General features: G+C 42.6%; 2 protein-coding genes across 6 annotated transcripts in view; both read left to right on the top strand.

Moving 5' to 3' along the window:
• Positions 1-5,639, top strand: part of LOC118361887 (zinc finger protein 8-like) — a 47,736-nt gene extending 42,097 nt beyond the window's left edge. Inside the window, exons 5-8 of one of the 4 annotated variants that reach the window (XR_008085478.1) lie at positions 1,325-1,436; positions 1,672-2,617; positions 2,697-2,787; positions 5,119-5,639. Coding sequence is in view for 2 of the 4 variants with exons in the window: in XM_052485291.1 (XP_052341251.1) it covers positions 1,325-1,436; positions 1,672-2,617; positions 2,697-2,718 (1,080 nt within the window). In the remaining 2 variants the exon portion in view is untranslated. Of the gene's footprint in view, positions 1-1,324; positions 1,437-1,671; positions 2,618-2,696 lie in introns of all 4 variants that reach the window. The other 3 variants (XR_008085479.1, XM_052485291.1, XM_052485293.1) reach the window with 3 other exon arrangements.
• Positions 5,640-9,268: 3,629 nt separating this feature from the next.
• LOC118361862 (zinc finger protein 583-like) lies at positions 9,269-12,858 on the top strand. 2 transcript variants are annotated; one of them, XM_052485352.1, is made up of 3 exons: positions 9,269-10,966; positions 11,195-11,308; positions 11,716-12,858. In XM_052485352.1, exons 1-3 carry the CDS (start codon positions 10,688-10,690, stop codon positions 12,742-12,744), a joined length of 1,422 nt encoding a protein of 473 aa, XP_052341312.1. In that variant the 5' UTR covers positions 9,269-10,687; the 3' UTR covers positions 12,745-12,858. The 2 variants fall into 2 exon arrangements, with proteins under 2 accessions (XP_052341312.1, XP_052341313.1); XM_052485353.1 differs by having other exon boundaries at positions 9,272-10,967; positions 11,199-11,308.
• The last annotated feature ends 481 nt before the right edge of the window (positions 12,859-13,339 follow it).

Raw genomic sequence — 13,339 nt, forward strand, 5'->3', positions numbered from 1 at the left:
TCTCTTGATCCTAGGTCCTGGCAGAGTTGTGCAGACTCAGGACAACTGATCTTTGAAGGAATACGCAGATTTAAAGAGGAGTCCGTAATTTGCTTTCTAATAATCATGATCTTTTCCTCAAAGAACACTATGTAGACAGGTGGGGACCAGGGCCCGTAGTTATCCAACTGCCTGAAATTTCAGTTTTGCAAATTTGGTCCTAATTTTACACATAGGAGTAAGAGCCGGTTATCAACATTCCTATCTCAAGGTGTATTTAAGAGCGCTCAAGGGATATCCTAACCAGTTAGGAGTTGCCAGAAGATGGCTGCATTGAGACAATGATAAGCACACACCTTTGAGGATTTTTTTAAACAAACATATTGTAATGACAATCTAATCAAAAGATACCGGTTAGATAGAGATTTTATACTTTGTGACTGACCTTGTCCGTGATGCTATTTCTCCATCTACGGCTATTTCTCCATCTATGAAAAATACACTGTGTACAAAACATTAAGAACAGCTTCCCAATATTGAGTTTTGCCTTCAGAACAGCCTCAATTTGTCAGGGCATGGACTCAACAAGGTATCGAAAGTGTTCCTCGGGGATACTGGCCCATCTTGACTCCAATGCTTCCATCAGTTGTGTCAAGTTGGCTGGATGTCCTTTTGGTGGAAGACCATACTTGATACACACAGTACCCCTTTTAAGTCACTTAAATATTTTGTCTTGCCCATTCACCCTCTGAATGGCACACATACACAATCCATGTCTCAAGGCTTTAAAATGTTTTTTAAAATTATTATTATTATTATTTTTAACACGTCTCCTCCCCTTCATCTGATTGAAGTGGATTTAACAAATGACATCAATAAGGGATCATAGCTTTCCCCTGGTCAGTCTGTCATGGAAAGGGCAAGTATTCATAATGTTTTGTGCACTCAATGTATGATTATTTATTAGCCTAGTGGTTGTTAGTATTTAGGCATATCATGTGAATTAATCCTTGTGAAATCATTGTCAAAGGTGCTGGCCTACATGGGAATACTGTTGCATGTAGGTCTAGATTATATTTCAACAACTCTAAAGCAATTTCCTGTCTATGGCACCGGAACCACTGACTCGCTGCCCTTTTATATTATCAAGACACCTGCTGATAACTCTGGTTAGGAAATAACTGGTTAGGAAAGCTGATAACTCGCTTGCAATGTATCACGTCAACTAACATGCTTGCATAGTACTCATGTCAATCCCTCATTGCCCAATCAGAAGATGCTCCATAGCAAGGTGCTGATATCAGATTTCTTGATCCAACATCCTCTCACTCTGTATCTCTTACAGTCAGTAGACATGGAGGATGGGAAGCCTGATCTGTTGCTGGTCAAAGAGGAGACAATAGAAGACAGACGAGAGAGTATTGATTTGCTGAGTGAACTTAAGATGGGGGAGCAAGGTAAGGGAGAAATACATATAGCCAACATACAGTAATAGATCTTCAATGGGAATAGTGATGCACCTGGCTATTATTTTATATTTTTCTTCATTCATTCATGAAATCAATACAAATTATGTTTACATACAAAAACACACATATTGTATGAACTTCTCCGGGTAATTGACAAAAAAAACTGCATATGTAGAATTCTCTGCCATGTTTGTAAAGTCTATTTTGTAACCTCTTCTTGCAGGTGGTTGGCTGGAGGCTGGTAGTGGAGACTGGGTGGCCATCTTGGATTCCCAGACTGGTGCAGCCAAGGACCCAGGGGACAACATCACTGACCAGTCCAGGACCAGAGGTGACATAGTGGAGGTCAGTGGATGGGACAACGTCCTCAAGTCTGGAGTGGGGAACAACACCTTTAACCACAACCAGAAACAGACAGTCGAACACAAAACAACAACCAAATTTAGTCACCATGACAACAGACTGGCTGAGACCAGGGCGAGGCGTAGATTTGGTCTGCAGGGACGGGGAGGTGTCCGTATGCGGCAGAAGAGGACAGACACAGACTCTGCTAGCGATGCTCCGTCCTGCTCCCATAGTTGTGATTCAGAGAGACTGATGGCATCTCAGGTTAACTCCCTAACAGGTGCTGCCTTCAGCCTGCCTTCTATAGGATCTATCAACTGGAACATGGACCCTGCAACAACACAGACACTCCCTGGTCTTCATCCTCCTCACACTCTCCTAATGTTAAACCAGACCTCAGACAATGCCAGTGCCTCAACACAAAAAGGATACACAAGCCCATTAACAAATGACAATAGTAGAGACGCTATCAGCAGATCTGGTGGCAAAGAGAAGCGTTTCCCATGTTCATTCTGTGGGAAAGCCTTCAGTTTCCCCAAACAGGTGGAGATCCACCAGAGGATGCACACAGGGGAGAAACCGTTCAGCTGTCATCTTTGCCGGGCCAGTTTCTCCCAACTGTCCAACCTGAAGAGGCACCAGAGGGTCCACACAGGGGAGAAGCCTTACAGCTGCCCCCAGTGTGAGAAGAGGTTCTCCCACCAGCACCATCTGAAGATACACCTGAAGGTCCACACGGGGGAAAGGCCTGTACGCACTGGGGAAAGAATTTCTCGGAGAGGAGCTACCTCAGGATACACCAGCAGAAAATGCACACGGACAACGTATAGTGTATAGTGAGTGATACAGAATTTGTCACCTTAATAAAAGTCGAAAACAAATAAAGTATGTCTTCTCTTTCAGGGTCCCGTCTAATGCCTGGTGACTGGGTTCTAGCCTTCCTCAGTTACCCCACCAATACAGACAGGGTCAGGATGGGCATTCACCACAAGAGGTACCTAGCCTATAACACAGCACACAATGCCAACAACACCCAAACAATGACTAGAGGTCAAGGAGGGAGCTCAAACACTAACCACCTGAGCGTGGCTCCTGCTTCTACCTCCTCTGATGTCATTGGGTCACATCATGGGAGGTCGAGCCTTAGGACGGACACCGACAAGCCGTATGCCTGCCCCACGTGTGTAAAGCACTTTGCTGAGTTGAACCATGTGAAGAAGCACCAGACCGTTCACACTAAGGATAAGCCCTTCAAGTGCAAACTGAGTGACATTATCAGACATAGGAGTGTCCACAATGGGGAGAAATCGTAGCAGTTTGTCTTCAGATGTACACAGAGAGGATATCTGGGAACCATTCTTTAGCTGACATACAGTGGGGCAAAAAAGTATTTAGTCAGCCACCAATTGTGCAAGTTCTCCCACTTAAAAAGATGAGAGAGGCCTGTAATTTTCATCATAGGTACACTTCAACTATGACAGACAAAATGGAGGAAAAAAATCCAGAAAATCACATTGTAGGATTTTTAAAGAATTATTTGCAAATTATGGTGGAAAATAAGTATTTGGTCACCTACAAACAAGCAAGATTTCTGGCTCTCACAGACCTGTAACTTCTTCTTTAAGAGGCTCCTCTGTCCTCCACTCGTTACCTGTATTAATGGCACCTGTTTGATCTTGTTATCAGTATAAAAGACACCTGTCCACAACCTCAAACAGTCACACTCCAAACTCCACTATGGCCAAGACCAAAGAGCTGTCAAAGCACACCAGAAACAAAATTGTAGACCTGCAACAGGCTGGGAAGACTGAATCTGCAATAGGTAAGCAGCTTGGTTTGAAGAAATCAACTGTTGGAGCAATTATTAGGAAATGGAAGACATACAAGACCACTGATAATCTCCCTCAATCTGGAGCTCCACGCAAGATTTCACCCCGTGGGTGAAAATGATCACAAGAACGGTGAGCAAAAATCCCAGAACCACACGGGGGGACCTAGTGAATGACCTGCAGAGAGCTGGGACCAAAGTAACAAAGCCTACCATCAGTAACACACTACGCCGCCAGGGACTCAAATCCTGCAGTGCCAGACGTGTCCCCCTGCTTAAGCCAGTACATGTCCAGGCCCGTCTGAAGTTTGCTAGAGAGCATTTGGATGATCCAGAAGAAGATTGGGAGAATGTCATATGGTCAGGTGAATCCAAAATATAACTTTTTGGTAAAAACTCAACTCATCGTGTTTGGAGGGCAAAGAATGCTGAGTTGCATCCAAAGAACACCATACCTACTGTGAAGCATGGGGGTGGAAACATCATGCTTTGGGGCTGTTTTTCTTCAAGGGGCCAGGACGACTGATCCGTGTAAAGGAAAGAATGAATGAATGGAGCCATGTATCGTGAGATTTTGAGTGAAAACCTCCTTCCATCAGCAAGGGCATTGAAGATGAAACGTGGCTGGGTCTTTCAGCATGACAATGATCCCAAACACACCGTCCGGGCAACGAAAGAGTGGCTTCGTAAGAAGCATTAAGGTCCTGGAGTGGCCTAGCCAGTCTCCAGATCTCAACCCCATAGAAAATCTTTGGAGGGAGTTGAAAGTTTGTGTTGCCCAGCAACAGCCCCAAAACATCACTGCTCTAGAGGTGATCTGCATGGAGGAATGGACCAAAATACCAGCAACAGTGTGTGAAAACCTTGTGAAGACTTACAGAAATCATTTGACCTCTGTCATTGCCAACAACGGGTATGTAACAAAGTATTGAGATAAACTTTTGTTATTGACCAAATACTTATTTTCCACCATAATTTGCAAATAAATTCATTAAAAATTCTACAATGTAATTTTCTGGATTTTTTTCTCATTTTGTCTGTCATAGTTGAAGTGTACCTATGATAAACTACAGGCCTCATCTTTTTAAGTGGGAGAACTTGCACAATTGGTGGCTGACTAAATATTTTTTGCCCCACTGTATTATAGTTATCATGTGAAGTGTCTTTGGGTAAGAGGGTAATTAACAAGGTTTTATGAATTATGTAGTTAACTTGTCATTTAAAATAGGCTTGTGTACCTGTTTTTAGAGAGGCTAGAATAAAGGACAGTTTAATATTGACCTTACTGAGGTGATGTAGATGGATTAAAGTCATTATTATTTTCTACTCCATTCTTGCTAAACAAGTCTGCGCTCACCTTGAAAGATACTGATCATAGGAGATTTGATGTGTAATGTAATAAGCAGTACCTTATTTCAAAGAACAGCGTCAATAACTTGTTCATTTAATTACACCCTTTGAGCTATGACGCCAACCAATAAGATACTTTCTCTTCAGTGTAAACAGAAGTGGGTGCGGCTAGGCGACAAGGTGGAAGCGGATGTGGAACTTGAATCGGATGGCGGTTGAAAAAAGGATGAGTGGATTTTTGTCCAAAAGAATGGGAAAAGGAGAAAAAAATTGTGGAAAATGTCTAGTTCTAATCATATCCCATTTTATCTGATATTGCTGCTTTTAAAAATAAAAAAAAATGTAGGCCTATGCCAGACTTGGTGAATCCGTTTCCATGTAGTGTGTTTCTGCTGATCAGAAAAGGCGTGTCAACCAAATTTATGAATATAATGTGTCTTGCATTGATGTGCCACCTGTCAAAATGAGTCATTTTTGGAGTCTTGGAAGAAGTCGACATTGCTCTACTGAGGAATGAATCGTGTGGTAAATGACATGAAGGAGAAGAGTTTGTCTGTCCTTGTTTTTTTTATGTGGAGTGTCTCCCAAACCAAGTATAGCTGTGATATGTGTGCTATCCTGTGAGATCCTTTATATACAGACTAATTAATAAACTGATGGAGAAGCTACTCATGACAAAAGGTTACATTTTTTAAAATTAGAATCACTTCCTGAATTGCAGTAGCGGTGCGTGGGTAAAATCAACAGGGAAGCCAATCTAGGGGGAAAATGCCATATTACATCCTCTGTGTTGTGATAATTGTGTACTCTAAGAAAACCAATGGTCCAAACCTAATTTCTCTATCGTAATCTTTTTTAAAGTTATTGGAGCTTTTACCCTTGTAAAATGGCCAACATTAGGGTGACTAAATCAATGGAGGCCAGAGAAGAAAAAAGCTACAAATATCTTGAAAATAGCATTGTGTCAGCTAGGCTGGATGCTATGAAGAATTGTGACAAACTGACAGGCTCACCTATTGAATTCTTTCTTTTAGAATCCAAAGGACTGAATTTCTTTCTTTTCAAATCCAAAGGACATAAAACAATATAGAGGTAAGATAGATATCAATTTTGAGACATTCTCATTTTAGTAAACGCTTTTCACAATAAATTCAGCTTGTGTCATGTTAATTCCTCAAAAGTCACTGCAAGAAGCGGCACTGCTGTCAACAGAGCGTGCTGTTTATTATCGGACGTTTTACGTTTCCGAAATGTACATTTGTTATTTATTTTATTTAATCTTTATTTAACCAGGTAGACCAGCTGAGAAAAAGTTTTCATTTACAACTGCGACCTGGCCAAGATAAAAGCAAAGCAGTGCGACAAAAAACAACACAGAGTTACACATGGGATAAACAAACGTACAGTCAATAACACAATAGAAAAAATATGTATACAGTGTGTGCAAATGAAGTAAGGAGGTAAGGCAATAAATAGACCAATAGTGGCAAAGTAATTCCAATTTAGCAATTTACACTGGAGTGATAAGTGTGCAGATGAGGATGTGCAAGTAGAAATACTGGTGTGCAAAAGAGCAGAAAAACAAATATGGGGATGAGGTAGGTAGTTGGTTGGAAGGGCTATTTACAGATGGGATGTGTACAGCTGCAGCGATCGGTAAGCTGCTTTGACAGCTGACGCTTAAAGTTAGTGAGGAAGATACAGTTTAAGTCGGACGTTTACATACACTTCGGTTGGAGTCATTAAAACTTGTTTTTCAACCACTCCACAAATGTTTTGTTATTATCAAACTATAGTTTTGGCAAGTCGGTTAGGACATCTACTTTGTACATGACACAAGTCATTTTTCCTACAATAGTTTACAGACAGATTATTTAACTTATAATTCACTTATTAACAATTCCAGTGGGTCAGAAGTTTACATACACTGAGTTGACTGTGCCTTTAAACAGCTTTGAAAATTCCTGAAAATTATGTCACGGCTTTAGAAGCTTCTGATAGGCTAATTGACATCATTTGAGCCAATTGGAGGTGTGCCTGTGGATGTATTTCAAGGCCTACCTTCAAACTCAGTGTCTCTTTGCTTGACATCATAGGAAAATCAAAAGAAATCAGCCAAGTCCTCAGAAAAATAATTTTAGACCTCCACAAGTCTGGTTCATCCTTGGGAGCAATTTCCAAATGACTGAAGGTACCACATTCATCTGTACAAACAATAGTACGCAGGTGTAAATACCATGGGACCACGCAGCGTTCATACCACTCAGGAAGGAGACGCGTCCTGTCTCCTAGAGATGAACGTACTTTGGTGCAAAAAGTGCAAATCAATCCCAGAACAGCAAAGGACCTTGTGAAAATGCTGGAGGAAACAGTTACAAAAGTATATCCACAGTAAAACAAATCCTATATTATTTTATTTACCTTTATTTAACAAGGCAAGTCAGTTAAGAACAAATTATTATTTTCAATGACGGCCTAGGAACAGTGGGTTAACTGCCTTGTTCAGGGGCAGAACAACAGATGTTTTACCTTGTCAGCTCAGGGATTCGATCTTGCAACAAAAATAGAACTGTTAGGCCATAATGACCATCGTTATCTTAGGAGGAAAAAGGGGGAGGCTTGCAAGCCGAAGAACAGCATCCCAACCGTGAAGCACAGAGGTGGCAGCATCAAATCAAATTTTATTTGTCACATACACATGGTTAGCAGATGTTAGTGCGGGTGTAGCGAAATGCTTGTGCTTCTAGTTCCGACAATGCAGTAATAACCAACAAGTAATCTAGCTAACAATTCCAAGACTACTTACTACCTTATAGACACAAGTGTAAGGGGATAAAGATATATGAATGAGTGATGGTACAGAGCGGCATAGGCAAGATACAGTAGATGGTATTGAGTGCAGTATATACATATGAGATGAGTATGTAAACAGAGTGGCATAGTTAAAGTGTCTAGTGATACATGTATTACATAAGGATGCAGTAGATGATATAGAGTACAGTATATACGTACATATGAGATGAATAATGTAGGGTATGTAAACATTATATTAAGTAGCATTGTTTAAAGTGGCTAGGGATATATTTTACATCAATTCCCATTATTAAAAGTGGCTGGAGTTGAGTCAGTGTGTTGGCAGCAGCCACTCAATGTTAGTGGTGGCTGTTTAACAGTCTGATGGCATTGAGATAGAAGCTGTTTTTCAGTCTCTGGGTCCCAGCTTTGATGCACCTGTACTGACCTTGCCTTCTGGATGATAGCGGGGTGAACAGGCAGTGGCTCGGGTGGTTGTTGTCCTTGATGATCTTTATGGCCTTCCTGTGACATCGGGTGGTGTAAGTATCCTGGAGGGCAGGTAGTTTGCTCCCGGTGATGCATTGTGCAGACCCCACTACCCTCTGGAGAGCCTTACGGTTGTGGGCGGAGCAGTTGCCGTACCAGTCGATGATACAGCCCGACAGGATGCTCTCGATTGTGCATCTGTAGAAGTTTGTGAGTGCTTTTGGTGACAAGCCGAATTTCATGCTTTGGGGGTGCTTTGCTGCACTTCACAAAATAGATGGCATCATGAGGATGGAAAATTGTGGATATATTGAAGCAACATCACAAGACATCAGTCAGGAAGTTAAAGCTTGGTCGCAAATGGGTCTTCCAAATGGACAATGACCCCAAGCATACTTCCAAAGTTGTGGAAAAACGGCTTAAGGACAACAAAGTCAAGGTATTGGAGTGGCCATCATTAAGCCCTGAACTCAACCCTATAGGAAATGTGTGGGTAGAACTGAAAAAGCGTGTGCCGAGCAAGGAGGCCTTCAAACCTGACTCAGTTACACCAGGAGGACAGAGCTGAGTGTATGTAAACTTCTGACCCACTGGGAATGTGATGAAAGAAATAAAATATTAAATAAATCACTCTAATATTATTCTGACATTTCACATTCTTAAAATGAAGTGGTGATCCTAACTGACCTAAGACAGGACATTTTTTACTTGGATTAAATGTCAGGAATTGTGAAAAACTAAGTTTAAATGTATTTGGCTAAGGTGTATGTAAATTTCTGACTTCAGCTGTAAAATCCACAGAACAAGGAGAGATTACTAGAAACCAACTAGGTTTCCCCTTGTATCTGTGGATGAATTGATAAAGTAGAGAACACACAAAATAAGTCTCCGACTTCAGTGATTTTTGCAATTTGCTCCAGTCATTGGCAGCAGAGAACTGGAAGGAAAGGTGTCCAAAGTAGGTGTTGGCTTTGGGGATGACCAGTGAAATATACCTGCTGGAGCCCGTGCTGTGCGTGGGTGCTGCTATACCTAGCAAAGACTTATAGACGACCTGGAGCCAGTGGGTTTGGCGACAAATATGTAGCGAGGACCAGCCAACGAGAACATACAGGTCGCTGTGGTGGGTAGTATATGGGGCTTTGGTGACAAAACGGATGGACTGCATCCAATTTTCTGAGTAGAGTGTTGAAGGCTAATTTGTAAATTACATCGCCTAAGTAAAGGATCGGTAGGATCGTCCGTTTTACGAGGGTAAGTTTGGCAGCATGAGTTGAAGGAGGTTTTGTTGCGAAATAGGAAGCTGATTCTAGATTTAATTTTGGATTGGAGATGCTTAATGTGAGTCTGGAGAGTTTACAGTCTAGCCAGACACCTAGGTATTTATAGTTGTCCACATATTCTAAGTCAGAACCGTCCAGAGTAGTGATGCTAGTCAGGCGGGCGGGTGCAGGCAGTGATCGGGCGAAGAGCATGTTTTTAGTTTTACTTGCATTTAAGAGCAGTTGGAGGCCACGGAAGGAGTGTTGTATGGCGTTGAACCTCGTTTGGAGGTTTGTTAACACAGTGTCCAAAAAAGAGGTGGATCAAAGAATCACTCGCAGCAAGAGCGACATCATTGATATATACAAAGAAAAGAATCGGCCCGAGAATTGAACCCTGAGACTGCCAGAGGTCCGGACAACAGGCCCTTCGATTTGACACACTGAACTCTATCTGAGAAGTAGTTAGTGAACCAGACGAGGCAGTCATTAGAGAAACCAAGGCTGTTGAGTCTGCCGATAAGAATACGGTGCTTGACAGTCGAAGGCCATGGCCAGGTCGATGAAGACGGCTGCACAGTATTGTCTTTTATTGATGCCGGATATAATTATATGTTACAGACCCCACTGAGCGAGATAGAACAAGAATAATCAGATTTGTCTTGGTAAATTTTATAACATAAGTGAAATTTCATCACGTCACTGCGTTTAGTGGGTGGACACCCTATAATATGCTAACTCCAGGCTGTAGCCATATGTACAACCAATGTATTATTGTGGATTCTGTCACCATGGGCCTTCAGAAGCTTCAAGGAAGCTAAAGGTAATTTGACACAAATATTGATTTTGCATTTACTATCCCTTTAAAACCTCCCAGTTTGAACACACCCAGTAGGTGGCAACAATACACCATTTTTGTGTAGTCCGTCGATAAAACCTCAAAGAAGACGACGTAAACAGAAGTAAGCCGTGACCAAAAACTATTTCCACGTTTGCGTTTTTGTTGTCATTTAGACGTTTATTAATACCCTGCAACTCAAAATATGACTCATTTAACTGCATAGCATCACAAACTTACCCCAGGTATTATTTAATTCGCTTTGGAGACAGGACTTGGTTGATAGATGTTATCTAGGTAACGCTAACTAGCTAGTAGCTAAAGTTACCTAACAATGGCTATGGTTTTTCACACTCAAATAGCCTCCATTATGGAGGTTCTAGCGAATGCAGCCGTGGCAGAGATCTGTAAACTCGTAGACGACGACTATGCAGTGTTTCGTTTGGAAATAACTCAAAGCCAGAAAGAAAACCGGGCATTACGGAGGAAACTACAACTACTGGAACTGAAGAAGGTTGCACGGGAGCGCGCAGAAAGGACAATGCGAGAGCGTGTCATCGCCAGTCGTTTCAGTAGTGTCAAGATCCTCGACCGATACAGAGGAATTGCAAGAGGTACATTTTGCATGAGACTGCGTGGCCTGTCGCCCCGTTACCCTCTACACATGTAACTTTGTGTTAACCACATATGTTTAACCAGAATTGGGTCTTGGTTAGTTTTTGGATAGTATGAAATAGCCTAATTCCCCTGATTACTTGCAATATAGCGTTGAACATTGACAGTAGCTAACCGAATCACCTCTTTTCCCCCAATCACTCTCTTGGGTGAATTACACCTCACTGGAGGCCACATGAGCTTTGTGAAGCCAGCAGGACACAATACATGGAGCGATGACCAACCAATCACTGTTGATGAGGGGAGTGGAACCTCAACACAGCAAGTTGTCATCATAGAGGTTAGTGTAATAGTATTAAATCAAAATTACAGTACATTTCAGAAAGGCTCCCATCAGCTATTCACTTGCTTACATGTACATCCTCATTTATCTGCCATAAGGGAGCTTGTGTGACTTCTCTACGACATTGTTACCCAATTCTACTCCCGAGTGGCACAGCGGTATAAGGCACTGAATCTCAGTGCAAGAAGTGTCATTACAGTCCCTGGTTCGAATCCAGGCTGAATGACATCCGGCCATGATTGGGAGTCTCATAGGGCAGCGCACAATTGGCCCAGCGTCACCCGGGTTTGGCCGGGGTAGGCCATCATTGTAAATAAGAATTTGTACTTAACAGACTTGCCTACCTAAATAAAGGTTAAATAACATTTTGAAAATACCGTCAACCCCCCCCCTTCTTGTGTCAGTCTGCAGGTCCTGGGGTCAAGCTGGAGAGATCTGAAGGAGAGCACATCCAGGCTGGAGTGCCCCCTGTAGCCACGGAGGACCCCACCACCGCCCCAGCGGCGCCAAAGACCCGACGCAGCATCACGAAGGTCGGTGGATCGCTGAATGCCGTCCTCAAGTCAGGGATCGACACCAAGAATTTAATGGGTCAGGGGCGACTGGGCTGTCCCGCTCTCCACTCAGAATATTTACTTGATGGTAACCCGAGCCCGAGGATGGATCTGTCCCATCAGGACTTAGGAGACACGTTACAGATTGGCAATGATCCGTCTTGTTCATACGCTACAGAGATGATACATGGTGACATGCCTGTCGGCTTAGATACACAGACTAATCCAATGAGAGGGGACTGGAACCAGTACAGTAGTAGTGTATACTCTGAAGGGTCCCTAGATAAGAAAGGGGAGGTTATAGTCATAGATGAGGTGACTGTGAAAGTGGAGGGTGACTCTCCTCTGACATGGAATGCAGATGAGACTCGCTTTGGAGAAGGACACTCACAGGGCAACACCAATGACTTCTTAGACTACAGAAAAAGCTTAGAGACCAATCTAACTGTCGCAACCCACTCCCCTTTACACACGCTCAGGGATTGCGACCCACTGTCCACGCCGATGGCATCTTCCGATTCACAATACCTTTTCGATCAGGTATTGAACTCAAAGGATCAAAGGGCCAAAGCACAGGGAGGGGGAACCACATCCGGAAATAGTAAAGAGAAACGGTTCCTTTGCATGTTCTGTAACAAAGGCTTCAGCAGCTCCCAGAAGGTGGAGATCCACCAGAGGGTCCACACAGGGGAGAAACCATTCAGCTGTACCCAGTGTCATATGCGCTTCACCCAGGCTGGTGACCTGAAGAGGCACCAGAGAGTCCACACAGGGGTAAAACCCTTCAGCTGTACCCAGTGTCACATGAGCTTTGCCCAGGCTGGCAACCTGAAGAGGCACCAGAGGGTCCACACAGGGGAGAAAACAACAACCCCCTAGTGTGAGAAGAGGTTCTCCCACCAACACCAACTGAACATGCACTTATAAGTCCATACGGGAGAAAGGCCGTTCGCCTGTACGTGCTACGAGAAGAGGTTCTCAGAGGATACACAAGCAGAAAAAAACATTCCACGGATTGACCTAGAAATTAACCATCGCACACAATAGTTTCTGACATTTAGATCAAACCCTGCATTAAAGACTAAGATTCATGTTAATTGGTGTCAGCAGAAAAGATCCACAGATGCATTTGGAATAAAGAGAGTAGCAAATTTCAGTGTTGAATATTCCTGGGTAGAATATTGAATCAAGACAGACGTGTGATATCTAAGCCTGAAAGGTCTGTTTCATAGTGTTTGCACTGTGTAGGATATATGATGTTCAAGTACAGAATATTTTTCCCACAATACTTTTAATGAGTAAATGAATGCAGTTTATGAAGGTCATGCAGATTTTTAGTTGATGTGCATGTGTGGATTTTATATGGTGTATTTAAAAAAGGTTTGTTTAATAAACACAAAATGGGACTTTTCATTTATTGAGACTCTTTAGTATACATCACATCTGATCTCACCATATTCTTAAAACACCAGGC

This window comes from Oncorhynchus keta, chromosome 29 (assembly GCF_023373465.1).
Source record: "Oncorhynchus keta strain PuntledgeMale-10-30-2019 chromosome 29, Oket_V2, whole genome shotgun sequence".
In the NCBI taxonomy this organism is placed as follows: domain Eukaryota; kingdom Metazoa; phylum Chordata; class Actinopteri; order Salmoniformes; family Salmonidae; genus Oncorhynchus; species Oncorhynchus keta.

Excerpts from the sequence above, each read along its gene's own strand:
- LOC118361862 (XM_052485352.1), top strand. The coding sequence starts at position 10,688 with ATGGCTATGGTTTTTCACACTCAAATAGCCTCCATTATGGAGGTTCTA. Across the intron at positions 10,967-11,194 it reads GATACAGAGGAATTGCAAGA|GGAGGCCACATGAGCTTTGT; the intron begins GGTACATTTTGC and ends TTACACCTCACT. Across the intron at positions 11,309-11,715 it reads AGCAAGTTGTCATCATAGAG|TCTGCAGGTCCTGGGGTCAA; the intron begins GTTAGTGTAATA and ends TTCTTGTGTCAG.